Raw genomic sequence first — 22,693 nt, forward strand, 5'->3', positions numbered from 1 at the left:
GTTGAATCAAGTCCTTATTATGCTTATTCTTCTTTTAGTATAAGAACAAAATTTTAAAAAAAAGAAGAAAGAATTGAGTTGTTTTTAACATAACTATCATCATTTGTAAATAAATTAAGAGCGTTGCTTGAAAACCTGAGTATTATAGTTATTGTTATAATGTTCGGAAATATGTCATTTTATTGTTATAATACTATTTGGAGATATGAGGTATTATATATCTAAGCTTATACTGTTTGATATGCATATAAAGTATTATTGCTATGGTTATACTGTTTGGAAATATGAAGTATTTTAAATTTTAGTTACAGTTTGGAAATATGTAAATAAGTATTATTATTATTATTATGATTATACTGTTTATAAATATAAAATGTTATAATTATAGTTATGTGTAGTAGAGAGAAGAAAAAGAAGACATAAATCTAAAGGAGGATTCAGCACTGCATGATTAAAAAAAGATCAGATTTGGACCAGCACAAACACAAGACGTGCTCTTGCAGATTTCCATCTCTATCCACTGTCTGTTTTAAAAGTATAGTTTTATCTTTTTCTCCTTTTATCCATAAAGTTTAATTTGAAAAAATTATTTTACCAGGACTTTTGTAATTTTTGTAATTATATTTTTCATAATTTTATCAAATAATGGAAGTATTATGTTAACGATTGCTTGTCTTACTTAACAGAAGTCAAGCGACTCTGCGTGAGGTCAAAGATTGAATGAGTGGCATTGAGTCTGGAATCAGTGTAATGCTTCGTGAGAAGTCTCCATCTTTGCTATCATTGCTGATATCACATAACAAAGCCTAACTGCAATGTTGTAAAGTGGCAAAGACAGGCCATTCATACCCAGCACAACTTTGCCCAATATCACCCTGCCTGAAGACGCTCTATTTGACACCATCACCCAAACTGAAGGCAGAGAACAAGATGATTCCAGGCATAACAAAAGTAGACCACCATTAGCAAGCTCTTCAAATCACAGCAATAAGCCAGCAGTTTTGCTTAGTCTTCTTCATATCAGTATTACCCCTTTAATCAACCTCATATGATAATCCCAATTTACAATGCCTTAAAGATTTGGATTTACCATATATTCTTAGTGCGCTGTACTCATATGATAAAAACAGATGAGAAAGGAAAGCTATATGCAGACAACTTTTCTCCAGTCGTACTGGACTTAACTTGAAGTATTACCATTTAACTTCTATTATTGTTGGCTGTAGGTCAAATACTGAAAATGATCGGTAAGGAGAGGGTTAAAGCCCAAAACATCTCATATTTAGCATCTTTGTTCTATTTTGAAGTCGTTATCAATTCAATTTTGTACATTACTTTTCTTTTTTCAAAAGATTAACAGTGCTTGTGACTATCAGACATATTAAAGTCCAAGAAAAAGAAACTGGCAAACAATACAAAGGATGGTTAAATCTAGAATTCAGTGCATGTAAAAGTTACAGCACTTTTGAAAGATGAAACAAGACAAAAGGGAATAGATTTCAAAAGGGGAGCTAAGCAGCATTCTCTCCCGTATCCAGTCAAACACCACCAAGTCTCACACAGACACCTGAATAGAGTCCCCACCAAAAGGCAACCGTATCTTATATTAAAGCAGTCACTACAAAAGATGATTTAGTATACAGAAAAAATGTACAATATCTCACACAGATCCACACACACACACACACTTGTGTTCAACTACCTATAACAGGGAAAAGGACTCTAACCACGGTCAGAGGAAAACCAAATCATCTCAATTCAGGATAACAACAGAAGCCGCTAGGAAGGGACAACTGATAAAACAAGAATAGAAAACCAACCAGTTGTCCCTACTCGCCTACTGCCTTTTGATGGTGAAGCTACCTAATGGAGATGCACCAGATTTACAAGTATAAAACAATAATAAATTAAGACAATAATGGAGGGAATGACAATGGCTTTATTGACAAGATTACATCCGGCAATAACAAAATGATACAGTGTTCATGGCCTCAATGGTTCAGAATTTATATTTCATCAAAATTTCAAAATCAAATAAAAATAAATGAGAAAAATGTTCTTGCTCGATAAAAAAAAAAACAAAAAAAAAAACAAACAGATTAGTCCCTAATCGTTTTATAGACTCAAGAAGTTTAGACAGAATCATCAGGCGCTAAAAAAAGACAAAACAAAACAAAACACACTGTGAATTGATATAATGATTTTGGCCAAGACTAGTGCATAATGTAGACTTTGAGAAATATATATTTACACAACAAGGACAACCCATTGAAACAGAACATAGACAATTAATGCTCAAAATCATGTGTGAATTCATGGTGAAATATAATAAGTGTTCACATATGATATTGAAAATTTTGATGGCCAAATAAACAATCTGTACAATTATTCCAGGCATAAAGATTTTAAGATAATTTAGAATCAATTTGAGTCGTATAGGTCAAAGGTTTTTCTATTTTTACTGCATATTTGTGAATTATTTCAATTACCAGGTTTTTAAGTAAAATTTTAAATTTTCATTTATGTTTTCTTAATTCACCGTACATATTAAATTTACATGATTGTTCATAACCTTTTCATGCGTAGAAAAAAAAAAACAACTATCTTTTGAGGGGGTTATGTCATTAAATGTCCAAATCCTCAGTACATGTTGTGTGCATTGGCAGAGCGTGGAACCTTAATCTTGTCAATGTTTTTCATGATCATGTCGTGAAGTGAAGCCTGGGGAACAATAAATGAATAAATAGTTATTATAAATGGTACATATAGTAATTTCCCTGTTCCCTAAATTAAATGAGAAATATATTTCTAAGATATCATAAGCAACCCTCACCTTTAATCATTTTCAAACAAAGCTGATGTCAAAAATTTAAATTTAAAACTGAATGATCAGATTAATGATTAGTTGAATGTGAGCTTCTTGTAGAAATTGAAGAAACTTCACTTATCTCCTAAAACAAAAAATCTTTCTAGCAAAAATTCTACAGGTACTCTTAAATTAAATTATTATTATTTTTTATTTTTGTAATTTGATTCACCCATGACTGAATATCCGATCCAGGCAGTATGTCACAAATCTGAAAGACCATAAAATGGGGTAATTTTGTCCCATAGGGAAACTTTACCTCTGTGGATTTGTAACATTTGAGTATTATCAGTCTCATTGCAGTTCTTTTTCATGTTTAAAGACTAGATTTTCTATCAAGCCAAACAGCTGCTTTCAAACTAAATAAATTCTAATTGGTCAAAAGCTAATAAGGAAAAGTTTTTCCTTGAAGTAAAGTTACCCAGTTTGACAGTGGCCAATAGTTTTGCTTAATGAATAAAATAGATAGGTCACTTTATCAGGAATGAAAAAAGAGAAAAAAAAATCCTAAATCCTAGAACACGTCAGAAGAATATAAGAAAGTCATATTCAAAACCAATTTGTAAAACCTTTATGTTAATTGTTTTATTATTTTTTTACTTAAAAAAAACCCCCCAAAAATCCAATAAAAAACAAAAACCGAAAAAGAAAAAAAAGGCATAAAAAAAAAGACCAAACCTGAAACCTAATTTACTCCAGAAATTTAATTCCAAGTTACAATAAAATTTTTAAAAAGGGCAAAACACTTACGTAATGGTTTCTCATTTCCAAAACAGCACTCTGTAATGACACAATTTGTTTTTCATCCAATTCTCTAATCGCTTGTCTGTAGTCTTCCTGTAGGGGCAAGAGAATATTATGTAGATCAATAAGAGAAACTTATTGATGCTATGCATTTATGTAAAATACTCACAACATCCATCAGCCAACTTAAAAATATCAACACACAAAAACTGTGTGTAATCTTTAACGTTTATAGTCTTTATCATATAATTTAGTGACAAATAATCACTAACAGGCTGTCTAAAAATAATAACAAAGAGCTGAGTGACATCAATTTAGTTCCTTCTATATATAATCATTCCGCCCTTCGCTTTCAGCTCACTCTCACTAAGTGTCTTCAATTTTATTAAACATTGTGTAGCTTGAAAGATAATTTGTATGAGCAGAGGGTGTTGACAACAACAAAAACACACACACAAAAAATAAAAAAATAAGGGAACGGAATAAACCAGCAATGATGATAAGACTAATAAACAAAACAGTTTTAAGTAGAAAACAGGGCCAAAAACAAAAAGTTTTCTACTCACAATATGTGGGTATTTTGAAATTTTTGTAATGATTCTTGCTCTTTGAAGGTAGTAGCGTGAAATTTGGTCCAAATAAGTGCTAGCTTCACTTTCAACTTGTCTAGCTTCATTCAAAACGTCTTCCTGTGATAATTAATAACATAAATAATAATATGCTTAACTATATCAATTGTAAAGGTGATGGATGAAGAAGAAAAAAAACTCAAAATAAATGTACAGAAATATAAGAATTATTCAAGTTAAAACCATATGATGCTCTATCAGGTCATTTTCTTACTAGCTTCTCAGATTTTGGATTATTTGTTAATCAAAACAATTTTCATTTCTTTCATTCCTTCAAATGACTAGATACCAATGTATATTCATGTAAAAAAGTTACAAAAACAACCTTTGTCAAAGCTTCATATTAAAAAATTGACATTTCACATTTCAAAATCTATAAATTATAAACAATAACAAGGCTGGCAATTAATTAAATTATGATAAGCTTTTGCCACTGAATCCAAAAGTTGAAGGTATTTCATGGCATCTTTGAATGTCTAGAATTTAAATCTTATTCCTTCACTTATGAGTTTGTATTTTGTTTTAAACCATTAAACCTTATTGATAATTATGGTAAGCCAGTTTTAGCATGCAGACCTGTATTGACACTCCAAAGTTGTTCCCATCTTCAATCTTTGGGATCAAGAAGTTAATCCACATTCGCACCTTGATGGAAACAGAAATAAAAAGAGATACATAAATAAAAATATCAATTTCAAACAATGAAGAAGTCTTTCTGAATATTTCAAAATTCTTCGATAAAATGAATCTTCAGTTGGTACCAACTATTACAATTGTGTGGAGAAAATAAAAAGAGATCAAAAGTGGACGTTAAGGTATTCATATGTGACCCTTCGCCTCGAAACGGTATTAAGTCAGGATTTTCAATTTTGGTTTTTTTTGTGCCCAATCAAAGCTTATTTTATGCCTAAAAATTTGATATCAAATTTATAAATTCTGATTATTCAGTGCCGAGATATGACCAATAGAAGTAGGGAGAGTGTAAAAGCCACATTTTGAGGAAATCGACTTTGAAGTTGAGGCACCTTTTTCATGCAGTCGAATCAATGGGCAAAGGTAACTCCTTGGATACAGGCATTAAAAATTTAACAAGAGAAATAAAATTTGGCATGAGCTTAGAACATACATTTAATAATACGCACATAAATTTTTACAATAATCCAATTATTACTTTTGTAGTTATTTATTATTATATAAGATGTTCTTGAATTAATAAAAACACCAATAAATGCCTGCAGCTTCATGAAATTGTTCACTTGTTGACGGGTTTATGACATTAATTAAACAATCAATGAAATAGGATTATTAATATGACAATTTTGTTTTATTTAATAGAGGTAATACGATTTCAAAATGTCAAAAGTTAAAGAACAGCTACTATTTTCAGTACAGTTTGAAACAACCTAAAGCCGGGTGGACAGAGAGAGAAATATCAAGAAAGAGGATGAGAGAGCAAGGAAAAGAAACTTGCACGCACACACATACACAAACACACACGAGAGAGAGAGAGAGAGAGAGAGAGAGAGAGAGAGAGAGAGAGAGAGAGAGAGAGAGAGAGAGAGAGAGAGAGAGAGAGAGAGAGAGAGAGGGGGGGGCTTGTGCATTGAAGAGGACAGGAGGGAAAAAGTGTGTGTGTGTGTGAGCATCTTATATAATAAAAATTTATGTGCGCATTATTAAATGTATGTTCTAAGCTCATGCCAAATTTTATTTCTCTCTGATACCTAACATGTTATTGTTTGTATGTGTGAAAGAAACACTCGGGGAGGGGGGAGAGAGAGTGAGAGAGAGAGAAGGGGGGGGGGGGGGGGGGGGGGGGGGGGGTGGGCGCTTGTGCATTAAAGAAGCAGGGTGGGAAAAGTGCGTCTGTGTGTACGTGTTGTGTTTGTATGTGTGAAAGTACCACGCGAGAAACATGCGGGCGGGGGGAGACGGAGAGAGAGCGATTGAGCTAGATTTAAAGAAAGGATAGGAGGGGAGGCGGAGCAAAGAATTGGTAGGGATGGTTATAGAAAAGACCTTTGTTTCATAAGAAGTCAAAGTCAATCAATTGGAAACATATTGACCAATGAGATTGCATTTGAATAAAATTAGACTTGTCAAATCATTTGTTACATTGTTTCCATTTTGAGTCAGTTGACAGCTTGAGGCAGACCTGCCAACCTTCCCAGGATGAAAAGTGTATTCCATGACCCTAAAAAGTGTATTTTTTTAGCAAAAAAGTGTATTTGGCCGCACATGTGGAAAAAAAGTGCGCACTATACAAAAATTTATATAAAAGCTAACATCAATCCCAAATCAAAATAAACTCTGATCTTCATAATTCAAGCAATCTCTAGTAATTACAAAATTATCGATTTATCGAGAAACTAAAACTTAATGGCCATTTAAAATTAGCATAAGGCTCAGAAATTGCAATATTAAAGGAAATTGCTTTCGAAACACTCAAAGAAATGACCAAAAGACCCTTAACATGTTGGTAGTATTGATGCTAGTGTCAGTGGAAGAAGTGTTGGTTGTTGTAGCGATGGTGCTCTAGTGGTGTGGTGGTGATGATGATGAAGCTGTGGTGGCGGTGGTGGTAGAAGTGATGTGGTGGTGGTTGTGGCAGTGACAATGCTGTGATGGTAGTTGTAGAAGTGATGATGTCAGGATGTTGATGGTAAGAGATGCTGATGAAGTTGTGATGGTGATATCTGCTAGCCCAGTACATCAGTTATGAGAAAGTTTTGAGATAAAATATCTGGGAGAGTGGTCTTCAATTCAATAGATGACAATTTGCAACAGTAGCAAGATATTTTGCAAATATATTATCTAATGATCCATATCTCTCTCTCTCTCTCTCTCTTTTTTTTTTTTGAGCATTCACTACTACTACTCCTCCTACTACTACTATTATTACTTCTATATACTACTAATACTATTTCTTTTGTCAAATGATGAGAAATTCGCAAAGTATGTAATATACAGAGACATGTTAAATACTTCTAAAATGGTTCTAAAAAATTCATTTTGAACCAAATACCGTTCTTAAAGCTGCCCACTTTGTAATTCAAGACTCGTACAAAATAATAATGAAAAAAAAAGATCATTATAAATTTTATAAATCAAAATAGAGTAATTTAGTTGTTGGTTCAATTAAATTTTCACTTAGAATTTTCTATTTAATAAGTGGCAAAAGTTTAAATGTAGTCTGAGATTATTTACAGTATAAAACAAGCTTATATGCATAATTCTATGCAAATCCTAAAAAATGTACGAGAAAAATATTGGTGAAAACCGGCATCATATAAGCAACTGAAATGATAACTATAGTATTAAATGTGATGCATCATTCATTCAGAAACACGGTCAACAGTTGGTGTACGACATGTGTGTATCAATGCATCAAATGTATCATCAACATCATTCACATCACTGTACTACATGTGTGTATCAATGTTTTAGCCCCCACCCCCATAATTCGATGAAAATGAACATCTCTTCCCCCCCCCCCCCCCCCCACTATGTTTCTCTTTATCAAAAATATCATCCTCTCAACCTATCTCTTTCACTCTGTATCCGACGTTCTCTTTCTCTCTCATTCGCTCTCTCTCTCTCTCATTTTCATAAATCTATCTATATATCCATACATTTATCAGTTACATTTTTTGTTAGTATTTCCATCGGCAGTTCATTAATTTTGGAAGGCTTTTTTTACTTTTCTGCTTTTTTATTTTAAAGATGCTTATGACCTTAATGTGTTGCAAGCGCCGTAAAACCCATAAAAAAAAACAAAAAACAAAGTTGCTTATCTTAGGCAATCTCTAAATCGATGAAACTGTTGTTCATAACAAAGTAATTTAAATAACGTTAAGACTTAGCTAGTGTTAAATTTCCGAAAGATAGGTACCGAGCCTCATTATACAATGCAGTTAGACAAAGAAATAAGAACATGTGGTGTGTATCAAAATGCACAAACACACACAAACACTACACACACACACACAAAGCATGCACGCGTTGACCATGCCAAACTTTGAGACGCATGTGATAAGTTTCGACCAATGAGAATCTCTTATTTGTAAGGTTGTTAGGGAAAATACTAGTCTTGTTTACAGTTTTTAAAGTTCAATATTGGTTGAACCATGTAACTGCCGATTTAGCCATGCATTCTCTGAGATAGATAAAGGCATGCCCTTTGCTGTGATACCTAACATGTTCAGAGAAAACACGTAGTATTAACTCACTCAATCCTGGAGATTTTTGCTACTTTTCAAAATTGGAAAAAAATGTATTAAAAATGAGCATATACATAGATAGTTTTATTCAACTACCATTAACATGTATAAACTAAAAAACATAAGCTTTGACACTACGCCTATAATTTGTCTCAGGAAAATGTAATAAATGAATAGGCATGGGGTAAAAGTAATCCGGGTAAACTACGGATATAGTCGGTGTTAGGGTTGAGTGAGTTAAGCTTTGGAAATGGTGGCTATCTGAGAGAAAGGCAACTGTCATGTTGAATGCGTTACTGATAGTTGTATTTTAAAACTGGAAATTACACAACTTATCGCAAATATTTCTGTTGAATTATTATGTTTTTGTGTAGAAAAATGAGTGTAGTTTCTGAAACAACCAAAAACTGAAATTTGATCATTTTGACCTTTTTCACTTTAAACCCGATTTTCTTCGTTTTGCAAATCCCGACTTAATACCGCTTCGAGGCGGAGGGTAACATATTGTACAGCAATTTCATAAAGATTCATGTTGACATGCTAGAAGTGGTACTGTCACATCACCTAGGCGCAAACGTTCCTCACAAATCGTTGTAAAAATTGAATTTATCATACAATAATGGAGAGAACGTAGTGATGAAGTTTATGAGTAAGGACTAATTCCTTTCTGCTGTCCAAAACAGCAAGCCAAGTCAGCTCTTATGTTCAGAGAGCACGGTACCATCAGATAGCTTAAGTGAACCTTTATGGTCTTACTATACCCGTCTGGGAAAACCACAAGTTTCACACCACATTGAAATTCAATACTTTTAGGCATCATGATAGTACAGGATAGGTGAACGTCACTGCTGTTTTCTGGTTTGGCAGCTTTTGGCCCAGCCACTCTGCCTTTGGCCTGCTTTTCTATTAGGATGAGCTTTCTTAGGCTTAAGTCAACCAAGACTTGTTCACAAGGCAGTGGCGGTTTTATTTTAGAGTGTACTCCTCGACAGGCTGCCAGCCAAGGATTACAATTCCTGTCTTTTTTTTTTTTTTTTTTAAATTTAGAGTGTCCTTCTCCTAGATTGATTACAATCGCCTGTCGACGAAGTCCTATCTACATGAAAAATGGCCTAAGTTGAGAACTTCAGATGTTGTTTAATTTGCCGGGGTTCATACCCTGTCAACCTCACCTGCATTATGGGCCAAACCACATGCATAAGTACGTGTTTAGGAATAATGACTTGACAGATGTCTTATCCTTTGTTTCCTTCCTAGGTACTGATGCAGATCAAACCTAGTCTGGCCTCTATCCTTTGACCTGCCTGGCATGGATAACGCTGCCAGGATAAAATGAATATATTTTATATTAATTCAATTAATCGGGTGTTAAAAATTAAGATAGTATTTTCTTTCAGGAATCAAATGTCAGATTCTAGGAAGATTAAAAATTAGTTGCAACCAGTTTTTATTGACATACCATATTGGAATGCTCAATAAGGTCTTTCATCCATGGCTTTGTCTTCTCACAGTACTTGTGAATAATTTTGTTGTAAGGTATGGAGCCCCCAGGAAATACCAATACTCTCGTACCTGACAATGAAATAATAATGAACATGATAGCCATAAGAATAAAAAATGAGTATGCATATTTTAAAAAATCTTCACTGCAATTCTTTCAAAATTTGACAAATAATGTGGAACATGGATGGAAATAATATTCATCACCAGAATTAACCAAACTCCACTAAATAAATTTGAAAAGGAGTGAAAGAATGAAACAGTGCAATATTAAATAGATTGTTCGATCAGCCATTCCATTTAACAAGACTGCAAAAATAATAATGCAAATATGAGTTGTAAAGTCTACCTTCTGAAAATCTTTTAAACATCAAATCAACACCCTAGCATCACGCAGACTGCTCTACAAATAAGGAATTGTTTGTTTTTGTTTTTAAGGGTTTTACGGCGCTTGCAACACATTTAGGTTATATCAGCGCCAGTAAAAAGGAAGAAAATGGGATAGTAAAAAGTTCTAGAATTACAATTAAAGCACCCAAGATAAAGTAAAACAAAGGGGAACTGAGAACAAAAAGGGATCAGATGTAGATTCCAAGAGCATACCACCAATGTACTTAGTTTGAAATCACCTACAAGTCTCATCCAGACACAAGCACAAAATCCAACAAAGAGGAACACACTCAAATGCTTACATTATACATTCAAAATAAAAATAATAATACATAACAGAGAGATGATTTACAAGGAAAAAAATATCATCTCCCAAAACAATAACTATGCATTCGACTGTTTCCCTCCCAGCTAGGATTCCGGCCAGTGCCAGGACAAAACCAAGTAATCTCATTCCGAGACAAAGACAGAAAGCATGTTGGAAAACAGATATAAGGGGATAGAAGACACAGTATGTACCTCCCTGCCCGCTATGGGAGGTCAGGATCCCCACCCAGAAATAAGGAATTAGCCAAATGTCATTCATCCAAAAGATGTTGAGGATGTAGTGTGAATTTCTTTTGTTTGTGATAAATTATTAGGCCTAGGGAATGGCAAGAATATTTTACCTAGTCCCAAGCTTCCACTTATGGTAAAACCAAATCTATTAAACAAATGAAGTCGAGTTTATAATGGGCTCTGTGCAACTGTCACCAGTCTTTTGAATTTAATGCTAATCTATTGTAGAATACTTAAATACAAGATTTAATATCAAACACAGCAGTTCTATCACGACTCGAACAGCAAAGGCCTTGTTTTTTTTGTTTTTTTTTTCCCCACTGAACTGTAACACGGACAGACCTGATATGTTTGCATGTGAGTAGGGAGTTTTACCAATTAAAGGGACAAAAGCTAAATGTATAAAGTAGTAGAACAGGTGTCTTTCCTCCTCTCCCATTTTGCCCACAATGGAAGATTTCCATTTTTTAATGTTTAAAAAAAAAAAATAATGAAGGGAACATCTGAAATATGCAGTCCTTCAGAATCATAAGGCCCATGAAGCCGGAGTTTATCCTTGTTCCTATAGCATGAAACAGACAATAGCAATCGGTATCACTTTCAAGGTACTTTCCACCAGATCTAACAGTCAGCTACTAAATCACTGCTGAGTGGACAAGGTGGGCGGAGGTCAGAAAAAAATCTCGACTGCACCTGGGATCAATCTTGGTCTCTTTGCAGTCAATTCAAAACACAATTTGAAGAAAAGAATTAATTTTAGAACAAATATTCTAAACATTCAAATCATTTACGTAAAAGAGCTAGGCTCATGAAATAAATAACATAGAAACCTACTGAGCCCTTAAATAATGTGTAAAGCAATGGCTAGAACTTACCATGAACAGCATTTCCATGATTGTTTGTGTTCACTCCCTCTGCTTTTCTCTTCTTGTTAGATGGCTAGTGATAAAAATAATCTTATAAAATGCAAATTAAGAAAATTGTACAATTGACCATCTTTAGAACTTTGAAAAATCTTCAACTTTTGTCTGGAGACATAACGCTTGTTCCATAATTATTGGGGACAAAATATAATAAAGAATTTTTAAAAATAAATAAAAAGAAAAAGATAATGAAATAAGATATAATTGAAATCATATTAACTACAGTCTTAAAAAAGGAAAAAGAGTGTATGTTCCAATACATTTCAAGTAAACATAAAATGTTTTTCTTTAACGCGATAGTATAGGCTGATTGAACAATAATAGCATTAATAGTACCAGTGATAGAAAACTATGAAATATCTTATTTGGCTGTAACCAGCTTGAAATTTCAAAAACTAGTGTTGATGGTTCCTAAGACAATTAACCCCTATATATTAGCAGTTGTTTACAAAAAGAATGGTGAGTATTGGCAGGCATTGGAATTTCATGATCTTGTTAAACCAATTCCAATGAAATTGTTGACCACAAACAAAAACTACATCTGCATATCAGTTGTCTATCATCATTTAAAAGGTCTTGCATTACCTGTTCCTCCACACATACAAAGTTGAGTTATTTCATCCATAAAAGCATTTCATTCAAACCCAAAGAACAAGAAAATAATATCAGCTAGAGCAGACCTGCCTATTACAATGAAAACTTCAGAGAACTACGAATTTTCGGGTCCAAATTGACAATCTTTAATTCGATAAACTTCTTGAAAACAAAGTTTTGTTGCCAGAGCTAATATATACAGGAGTTTTAAAAAGCATTAATTTCATGTATTTAAAAACAAATTATTAATTTTTAAAAGTGGTTATAATGTCCACTATATTATTACCACCAAAAACTACGAATTTTTCTAATTTCAAATAGGCAGGTCTGAGTTAGAGTGATGATTTGATTCTATAATGTAAAAAAGTAGTTGTCCTTCAGAGCAATTAGGCCCATGGAGTTGGAGCTTATCCCTGTTTCTATAGCATGAAATGGATGATAGCATTTGCTCACTACTCTTTGGAAAGGTCTGTAGTCTATCGCAAAGTATTTTCTGATATATCTAACAGACCAAACTACCCAATCACTGCTGGGTGGACAGGGGTCAGAAAAAAATCTCAACTGCACCCAGGATTGATCTTGATCTCTCTGCATGCTAAGGGAGTGCTCTACCAACTGAGCCATTGGGATCCCCTCTATAATATAACAATATAAAATGTCAAATTTACTCTACCTCATCAGAGTCATTGTCTCCATCGAGGGGTTCTGGGTAAGGTATATCAACATGTACAAGTTCATTGGATGACAGTTCTTTGACTTGCTGCAAATGGTAAAATGAAGAATTCTAAGTATTAATAATATGCTAAATTATTTCAACTTTAAAATGTAATTATGAAACTATTTGTACGCAGTAAAATACAAGATTTTGTTCCTTGCAATAAATCTTAAAAATTGTTTTAAACTGAATTTTCCACTCAGCGATATTAGCACCCAAGATTTGAATCGTTCATCTGGTCACTACAGATATCTTAGGATTGCTATAACTATAATTCTCTCTCTCTTTTTTTAATTTTTCATCTTTATTTTTTTTTCTCTTAAAGCTAACAATTCAAATAAAATTTTCACTTCAAAATCTATCAAAATTTAGAGTAGTTGAGCATGAAGCAAATCACTCAATTATCTAATGATATAATGATCTTTAGTCATTGAAAGGAAGAGAGAGAGAGAAGAGAGAATCAGTCCTTAAATGGTCTAATTCACCTACAGCATTAACCCAGTTCATAGAAAAAAAAACTTACCTTTAAAAGTTCTTCCATTTCAAGAATTTTTTGTGGAAACTGCTCTTTCACAAGTTTTTCAGTCTGTTCATTAAAAGAAAATTTTGATAAAAAGAAAACAAGTTTGTTTTAAAACGAAAAAAACTGCTATTATACTTTTCAATGTTTTTGATAGAAAAAACCATTGTATTATCAAAATAATAAAAATAAAATAATTTTTGATCTCAAAGAAACTAGATATTATAATCTCAAAGAAACTAGATATTATAATTTGAACTATAACGGGTGCAGTTTTACATCTGAAGTATAACACAATTCTCGACAACAAAAATGTAAAAAAAATTTTTAATATTAATAATAAAATAGAACCCCCCCCCCCCCCCCCCCCCCCCCAAAAAAAAAAAAAACAAACAAAACAAAACAAAAAAAACAAAAAAAAAACAAACAAAAAAAACAAACAAAACAAATAACAAGACCTAACTATATAATTAATTATTGCTGATTAGGCAAAACAGACAACTCAACTGGACACGGAACTGATGCCTGTCCCTTAGTTTCTCTATAGAATTATAATGCTCTACAAACTAAGGTGTTGGAATTTTTTTTAATGTTTTAATTTTAATTTTTAAAAATAAAAATTAATTTTTAAAGTTTGCTTTTGGTATTCCAAAATTATCACAATTGTTGTGAACCTGATTACAGATGCAAATGATTACAAGTTCTAGATCTGTGACAGTTGTTTCTCTCCATATTTGAGTCTTACTAATAACGATCTTTTCAGAAGAGGATCAAATTTTGAAATAATATACACTATGTAGAAAAATCCATGAAGATGTGAAAAAAATCATTAAAATTCCCATCCTTGAGCTATGATAAAAACCTTGAATCCTTCAAAAATATCAGGGATGAAAGATTTTGGCGGAAACCTTTAAAAATATTAAAATTAAAGGCAACTTTTGAAGATATAAAAAACGAATTCTTTGTTTGTTGATGCATCAATCAGACTTTGGTGAACTGCAGAGAAAATTAAAATTGAAAAACAAAATACACTTACATCTTTCTTGAGTGTGGCTACAAAGTCATTCACCTGAAATTAGACAAAAATAGTCATGCTCCTACAAAAGGCAAAAAAAGTGTTTTGTATATATTATATCAATATCACACATTTAATGTATTAAATTTTTTTTATGGGCAGTCCAAAATGTTTGATTGGTCAAAATAACAAATCAATTAACTGTTATTGACTGATATACCGTCAGGTCACACTCCACAATCCGGATGTCTCCATTAAACAGACAGGTCATCTGGGGACAGATTTTTTCTCTGAATTTGTACACCGTAATAAGGCTATGTTTACATAGCCTGATTACATCATTCATCAGATGTCTATCTAAATCTAATTTAGACAAAATATTGGGAATGGAGATGTTTGGATTATAAAGATATGCCAGTGCAATATCCATGTCTATTCTTTTGCATTTTTTCTTTGTAATAAATTTTCTTTATTATAACAGGGTCAGCAGTCCTCTCAACCCGGTCTTTCTACTCCTACTCCTGTTGTTTCATTCAAATTCAATGATCATCATTATCTTAGCAGAGACGCCAACTTTAAATCTGGCTCACAGCAATTTCAGACACCACTCGTAGGAATTTCAATGCCAAAAGAGGAATTTCCGCACATAAGAAAAGGGAATTGGAATGGTATTTGGCATTTGTTTACATATTGCACAGTTCTAAATAGATAACTTAATTAGAATTATATTATGATATATTAACAAAATGCCAAACACAACCCCAAAGTTTCCTTATTTCAAATGAATTAAAGCTCCAAAACCTAATGGTAATGATTGTAGTACTGGTGGTAGTGAGGATGATGTGTTGGTGGCGGTTGTAGCAGTAGTAGTAGTAGTGGTAGTGATGATGATGATGTGGTGGTGGTGGTTGTAGTAGTATTAGTAGTAGTTGTTGTAATGATGACGACATGGTGGTATGGTTGCAGTAATAGTGGTAGTTCAGATAATGTGGTAGTAATAGTAGTAGAGGTAGTGATGATTATGTGGTGGTGGTGGTTGTTAATGATGATGATGTGGTGGTGGTGATTATAGTAGTAGCGGTAGTGATGTTGTATGATGGTGGTGGTTGTAGTAGTAGTGGTAGTGATGATGATGATGTGGTGGTGGTGGTGGTTGTTGTAGTAGTAGGGATGATGATGTGGTGGTGGTGGTTTTGTAAATTAGAAAAGGTTGTGATGATGATGTGGTAGTGGTGGTTGTAGTAGTAGAAGTGAGTAGTGGTAGTGATGATGAGGTGGTGGTTGTAGTAATAGCCGTGGCAGTGATGATGATGTGGTGGTGGTGGTTGTAGTAGTAATGGTAGTAGTAATGGTAGTGATGATGATGTGGTTGTAGTTGTAGTTGCAGAGTGGTAATGATGATGATGATGATATGGTGGTGGTGGGTGAAGTAGTAGTAGTGACGATGATGTGGTGGTGGTGGTTGTAGTAGTTGGAGTTGTAGGTAGTACTACTACTAGTAGTACTGGTAATGATGATGGTGATTGTAGTAGTGGCAGTGAGTGACAGCGATGATGATGTGAATGTGGTGGTTGGAGTAGGGAGTTTAATAGAAATTCTAAATGTACCTCACACACTTGAAACCAATGTCATATGAAAGAGCTGGCAACACAGATTACAAAACAGTTTGAATTTTGTTTCTATCTTGATTAGAAATGTAGTTACGGCAGTTCAAAGTCTGAAATTTCAGACCGATTTTTACCCCAAAATTACCATTGCAAAGTTGTGACCGAAAACTTGTGATGTTAATAAAAAATGGTTAAAACAGTCAATATGGAGTTCTTATCATATATTGTATACCAAAATGTTCGTCTTATCGAGGACAATGCATTTACATTAATAAAGAGGAAGATAAACATTTCAAATTAACACATTATTACATAATATGACGCAAATGTTACATAATCAAAAACTCGGCTAGACGTAACAAAGAATTTGCTCTATCACTTTTGGATTTATCCCCAATATCTCACTGAAACAATTGCAAATAATTACCCTCTTTTAATTAATACATAGAGAAAAAAAGGTTTGAGAGTATTTAAATGAAAAGATATAAACATGTTGTGTAATGACATAATGAGTTTATTTCTACCTATGGCAATTTAATTGCATATAAATCAAATAAAATGGTAGATTGAAAAAGTTCAAATAAATTGAAACAGATTCCCTATTATAATTAGAAGGAAAGTTCTGGCTTTTAATAGTTTAAAAAATTCTGCTGAACCACTTTGGGTTTATTGCTATTACATCATTTGAACTGACAATTAATATAATTTTATCCCCCCCCCCCCCCCCCCCCCCCCCCATTCTCTCTCAATGTATGGGGGTGTCAAAACTAACAGAACTTCTTACCATAATAATTATTAAGGCTAAGGCCTTTAAAATATGGATACACATGATAAACATATCTAAACATATGGGAAAGAAACTTGATGACTTGATGGCAAAGTAAAATAAAATTAAATTAAAGCAATTGGTATTTTTAAAATATCGATATTATTAATATCGAATTTCACAAAGAGAAGAAATATACAAACTTTTAAAACAAAAACTATAAAATGCCTATAAATAAAGTTGGAAAGTATGTATTCAAAATAAAAACATAGGAAATAATAGTACTGAAAATATTATGGACTAAATTTAACATAATACATAACTAAATTTAAAATATCGATATGAATATCGATATCGCCCGGCAGCCATGATGAGAAGATAATGTAAACAAGGCATTTCGGCGCAGAGTTAAAAGGTGTCTGCGCATCGATATAGAGCCCTGAAATTTGGCATGAATAAAGTTTAGATGTTATTCTAAAAACAAGCGTTTAAATTTTAAAAACACACGCGGTAAATAAAAAAATAAATGCATTTGAAAATTGCCAAATTTTAACTTCATATAACTTCTGGAATTATTAATGGATTTTTCCTTAATTGGCACCATTTAAAAGGAAATTGAAAGACGAAAATAATGATACCAAAATATCTGCGATATTCCTCTTTATAACGAAGCTATGCATCTTTAATTGAACCCCCTAAGACGCGAACGGCAATTTCCAGTCACAACTTTCCTATGGGCGAGTTGGGTCAAAATTTGACTGCCACTGCTGCTGCTCACTAAACTGCCTAGTTGGAGTAGAGAGCTGCGCTGGTGTTACCAATACTTAGCTTCTATACCAGGACAAATCATTCGTTTGGACAGAAAAATAAATAAAAAACTTACCGCTAACCGTCAAAAGCGGTTTAGATTTGAAGATGCATTTGTTTTCTATCAAAAAACATTCGGTACTAGACAATCCTTGATGAATTTCAAAAGTTGTGTTTGAAATTATATCCTAAATATTTTCATGATTCATTCCTCGCGAAATCGTGTGAGTTTCCGTCTGTTACTACGTCTGGTGCCGGTGCCGTCCAAGCAAAACAAAGGTTTTAAAAAAAGTTTATTGAGAAAAAGATACGGAAAAAAGTGTCCCTAGATAGGTATGCAATTTGGTGCATTAGTGCAGTAAAAATTGGTGCACAAAATTAGTTCGTAGCGGATGCGAGACTGTGTGTGTGTGTGTGTGTGTGTGTCTCTTTTTTTTTTTTTTTTGGGAGTGCCTACGTACACGGTAACGGGGCATCTAGCCTCAGGATCTATGTACACGTAAACCGGTTTACCGTTGCAACATTCTGTCAGCGATGGTCCTCGCTGTCGTGACCACGCGCGCTCGCGTGTGTGTGTGTGTGTGTGTGTGTGTGTGTGTGTGTGTGTTTTAATCAAAACAATTTTAACCATTAATGGCGAGATCCCATCTTACACTCCCCAAACTCCAGATCTTAGTCTTAATGTTATCATTAAAAGACAAGCTTTGGATTTATAGTTTACTTGAAGCCCGAGTCTAAATATACTCTTACTACTGCTCTCTTGGTGAAACGATTTTTCCGCATAAGCAATCTGCAGAAAAAAATCAGTGTCACTGTAAAAGGTTAAAATTTCACGAAGTACGCTCCGTGAACACCGCTGTAACAATCCTTTGATCTACGTCATCAGGCAACCCGTTGTTTCTTTCATCTTTTCCCATTCCCCCTTACTATCCCCCCATCCCCCCGCCCATCTCTCTCTCTCTCTCTCTCTCTCTCCTCTCTCATCTCCTCTCTCTCTCTCTCTCTCTTCTCTCCTCTCTCTCTCTCTCTCCTCTCTTCTTTTTCATCATAGTGTTATCCCTTCCCATCTCAATGTAAAATGAAAACGTTCTGCTGTTTGCAGATACATGTATGATTGTTTTGTTTTTTCTCTCCCACTCGGCTAGGATTCAAAACCAAGACATCGGGTAATTGGTGTCTAATGCCAAAGTATAGATTCTCTCTTTGGCCAATTTAGTCACGCACGTGGCAGCCCAGCTATTTATTATGTTCTGCCTATACTATAACACACAATAAGTGGGATTTTGGGGGTTGGTACGAAAGAAATCAAGGTCATAAGTAACCGTGCACAAGAGCTGTATAGGGAATTGGTTTCTGGGAGTCTTGCAAATACCAAATATTTTATGGAGAGCTCTTTCGAACTCCAAGACGTCTGGTTTGTTTTGCTATCTTAGAACAAACGAAACAGAGATGTCTTGATGTGTGACCTAGTTGTCTGATTTTGTGACCTGGATGTAAGGTTTTGTGACCTAGATGTATCCTTTTGTGTGTGCAAGCCATGCGGGTAAGTACAGCGATAGCTTGCCAGTTGAGGAAAAAAAAAGAAGAAGCAGCGTATCCGCATTTGAAAAACAAAACAAAAAAAAAACTGAAAAAACAAAACAACATAACCTTTTAAAGGCGAATATCAATCTTACTTGGACCAAAAATAAAATCTTACCGTTTTCATCAAAAGACAAAAAACAAATTACAATTTAAAAACTTGAGCTTTTATATAGGGCAATATCCACCCAACGTGCTCACAGCGCTTTTTATCAATATTCTTACTGCTCTTATGGTGGAAACGTTTTTTTTTTTCTGCGTTAAAAAATAATATAAATGACGACTATTATTTGAAAACAAAAAAAATCAATGTCACTGGCAAAGGGTTAATTGCAGTACTCCTGCATCCTGTGAGACTCCTACGGCACTTGCTAATCATAAAAAAAGAGAGCAAACCCAGTAGCAATGCAACCTTTAGCGGCGAAATTCGATTTTTGACCTAACACCAAATCCTCTTTCATCAAAAGACAAGTAACGGCAAAACGATTATAGACAATTGAAGTCCGAGTTGCGATAGTCTGACTGCTCTCTTGGTGGAAAAGCTGTATTCTCCGTTAACAATAATAAAGATAAAAGCAAACTATTATCTGAAAGCAAAAAATTTGCTTCGCTGTTAAGGGGTAAGAACATCTGCCAGCATCGTTGACATGCTCTACGTCACCAAGCGACACGTCTCCCTTTCGTCTTCATCATGCAACCCCCCCCCCCCCCCCCCCCCCCCCCCCTCTCCACTCTCACGGTGGCGGGGGCGGCGGATAAAAAAGGCCTTTTTTTCTTTTATTCAATCAACTTGACTGCTGGTGGACCCTAGGCCTCTCTACAAGTCCAAGAAATAATACTCACTTTTTCTCTGCTCCAACGAAAATATCTACCCCCTACCGGTCTAATTATTTGTAGCAGTAGGGAGTTTAATAGAAATTCTAAATGTACCTCACACACTTGAAACCAATATCATATGAAAGAGCTGGCAACACAGAATACAAAACAGTTTGAATTTTGTTTCTATCTTGATTAGAAATGTAGTTACGGCAGTTCAAAGTCTGAAATTTCAGACCAATTTTTACCCCAAAATTACCATTGCAAAGTTGTGACCGATAACGCGTGATGTTAATAAAAAATGGTTAAAACAGTCAATATGGAGTTCTTATCATATATTGTATACCAAAATGTTCGTCTTATCGAGGACAATGCATTTACATTAATAAAGAGGAAGATAAACATTTCAAATTAACACATTATTACATAATATGACGCAAATGTTACATAATCAAAAACTTGGCTAGATGTAAGAAAGAATTTGCTCTATCACTTTTGGATTTATCCCCAATATCTCATTGAAACAATTGCAAATAATTACCCTCTTTTAATTAATACATAGAGAATAAAAAAGGGTTTGAGAGTATTTAAATGAAAAGATATAAACATGTTGTGTAATGACATAATGAGTTTATTTTTACCTATGGCAATTTAATTGCATATAAATAAAATGGTAGATTGAAAAAGTTCAAATAAATTGAAACAGATTCCCTATTATAATTAGAAGGAAAGTTCTGGCTTTTAATAGTTTAAAAAATTCTGCTGAACCACTTTGGGTTTATTTTTTTTACATCATTTGAACTGAAAATTAATATAATTTTTTCCCCCCCCCCCCCCCCCCCCTTTCTCTCTCAATGTGTAGGGTTGACAAAATTTATAACTAGTATGACTTCTTACCATAATAATTAATAATAAGGCTAAGGCCTTTGGAATATGGATACAAAATGATAATAAACATATCTAAACATATGAGAAAAAAACTTGATGGCAAAATAAATTAAAATCAAAGCAATTGGTATTTTTAAAATATCGATATTATTAATATCGGATTTCACAAAGAGAAGAAATATACGAACTTTTAAAACAAAAACTATAAAATGCCCATAAATAAAGTTGGAAAGTATGTATTCAAAATAAAAACATAGTAAATAATAGTACTGAAAATATTATGGACTAAATTTAACATAATACATAACTAAATTTGAAATATCGATATGAATATCGATATCGCCCGGCAGCCATGATGAGAAGATAATGTAAACATGGCATTTCGGCGCAGAGTTAAAAGGTGTCTGCGCATCGATATAGAGCCCTGAAATTTGGCATGAATAAAGTTTAGATGTTATTCTAAAAACAAGCGTTTAAATTTTAAAAACACACGCGGTAAATAAAAAAAAAAATGCATTTGAAAATTGCCAAATTTTAACTTCATATAACTTCTGGAATTATTAATGGATTTTTCCTTAATTGGCACCATTTAAAAGGAAATTGAAAGACGAAAATAATGATACCAAAATATCTGCGATATTCCTCTTTATAACGATGTTATGCATCTTTAATTGAACCCCCCAAAACGCGAACGGCAATTTCCAGTCACAACTTTCCTATGGGCGAGTTGGGTCAAAATTTGACTGCCACTGCTGCTGCTCACTAAACTGCCTAGTAGCAGACGACAAATTTCTCAAAACGGTCACGTGACACTGTAAAAACAACACAGGAAGTCCATGAAAGCTTATTTACGGCATTTCCTTTGAACCGTGTAAACAACAAAATTTCGTTTTCATTCGACTCTCAACGGGTCAGATTGGCCGGTATTTTTTAACGAACTAAAGTTCTGAAAAATCAAAATGTTTCTTAGAAAGTTAAAAGATGCTAGTTTTTGAAACAGAGGTAGGTTTTTAAGAAAAATCTTTATATTTTACGTGAATGCATGCTCAAGGCGAGTTGGACGTGCAGCGGAGGTTGTTCGGCCAAAGGCCCACCTCTCTAGTTTGGAATTGGAAAGGGCATCCTTAGACTTAGACTTAGACTTATTTCATTGTTTTCATCGTTCCTTTGTTCACTGTTTTTCTGACGATGTCCATTGTTTGTACTGGAATAAGGTTTCCATCCCAAGTCCCAAGCCTATCCCATTTTCAATTTTCACCTGTCACTTCACCAGTCACCATCGGAGTCCAGATCCCGGCCAAACGCAAGTACTTCTTTACCGTGTTTTATCATTGGTAATAGCTTACATTTACACAACGGATCGGCCCTTTGGTTTACTTTAAACCAGCATTATTTTTTACCTTGTTTACAGGATGTGCCATCGTGTAGCTTTAATCACTAAATTACAGTTGAAATAAAATATTGATGTTGGGCACGCTTTGTATGCTTAGCCCAATGCGCTTGTTTTCTTATTTACAAATCTTGCGTGTTCTGAAATAAAAACGGTCCCGAAGT

General features: G+C 33.9%; 1 protein-coding gene across 2 annotated transcripts; it reads right to left on the reverse strand.

Annotated features, from left to right (window-relative positions):
* Positions 1–1,919: 1,919 nt before the first annotated feature.
* On the reverse strand, positions 1,920–22,693 carry LOC144965609 (proteasome activator complex subunit 3-like). Of its 2 annotated transcripts, none has more exons than XM_078901152.1 (10): positions 22,540–22,693; positions 14,696–14,728; positions 13,663–13,725; positions 13,098–13,184; positions 11,783–11,846; positions 9,919–10,031; positions 4,816–4,884; positions 4,177–4,299; positions 3,617–3,703; positions 1,920–2,721 (listed from the first exon to the last, which is right to left on the reverse strand). In XM_078901152.1, exons 1-10 carry the CDS (start codon positions 22,558–22,560, stop codon positions 2,641–2,643), a joined length of 741 nt encoding a protein of 246 aa, XP_078757278.1. In that variant the 5' UTR covers positions 22,561–22,693; the 3' UTR covers positions 1,920–2,640. The 2 variants fall into 2 exon arrangements, with proteins under 2 accessions (XP_078757278.1, XP_078757279.1); XM_078901153.1 differs by lacking the exon at positions 22,540–22,693 and adding an exon at positions 17,931–18,266.

This window comes from Berghia stephanieae, chromosome 2 (assembly GCF_034508935.2).
Source record: "Berghia stephanieae isolate SIO BIC M18660-M18661 chromosome 2, UCSD_Bste_1.3, whole genome shotgun sequence".
NCBI classification, from domain to species: Eukaryota; Metazoa; Mollusca; class Gastropoda; order Nudibranchia; family Aeolidiidae; genus Berghia; species Berghia stephanieae.

What these genes read in the sequence shown, in the direction of transcription:
- LOC144965609 (XM_078901152.1), bottom strand. Translation starts at nt 22,560, where the DNA reads ATGGCACATCCTGTAAACAAG. An exon ending in TTATTGAGCATTCCAATATG is followed by an intron (nt 4,885 to 9,918) that starts GTATGTCAATAA and finishes GTTTCCATCAAG; the next exon opens with GTGCGAATGTGGATTAACTT. An exon ending in TGGAAATGAGAAACCATTAC is followed by an intron (nt 2,722 to 3,616) that starts GTAAGTGTTTTG and finishes ATTGTTCCCCAG; the next exon opens with GCTTCACTTCACGACATGAT.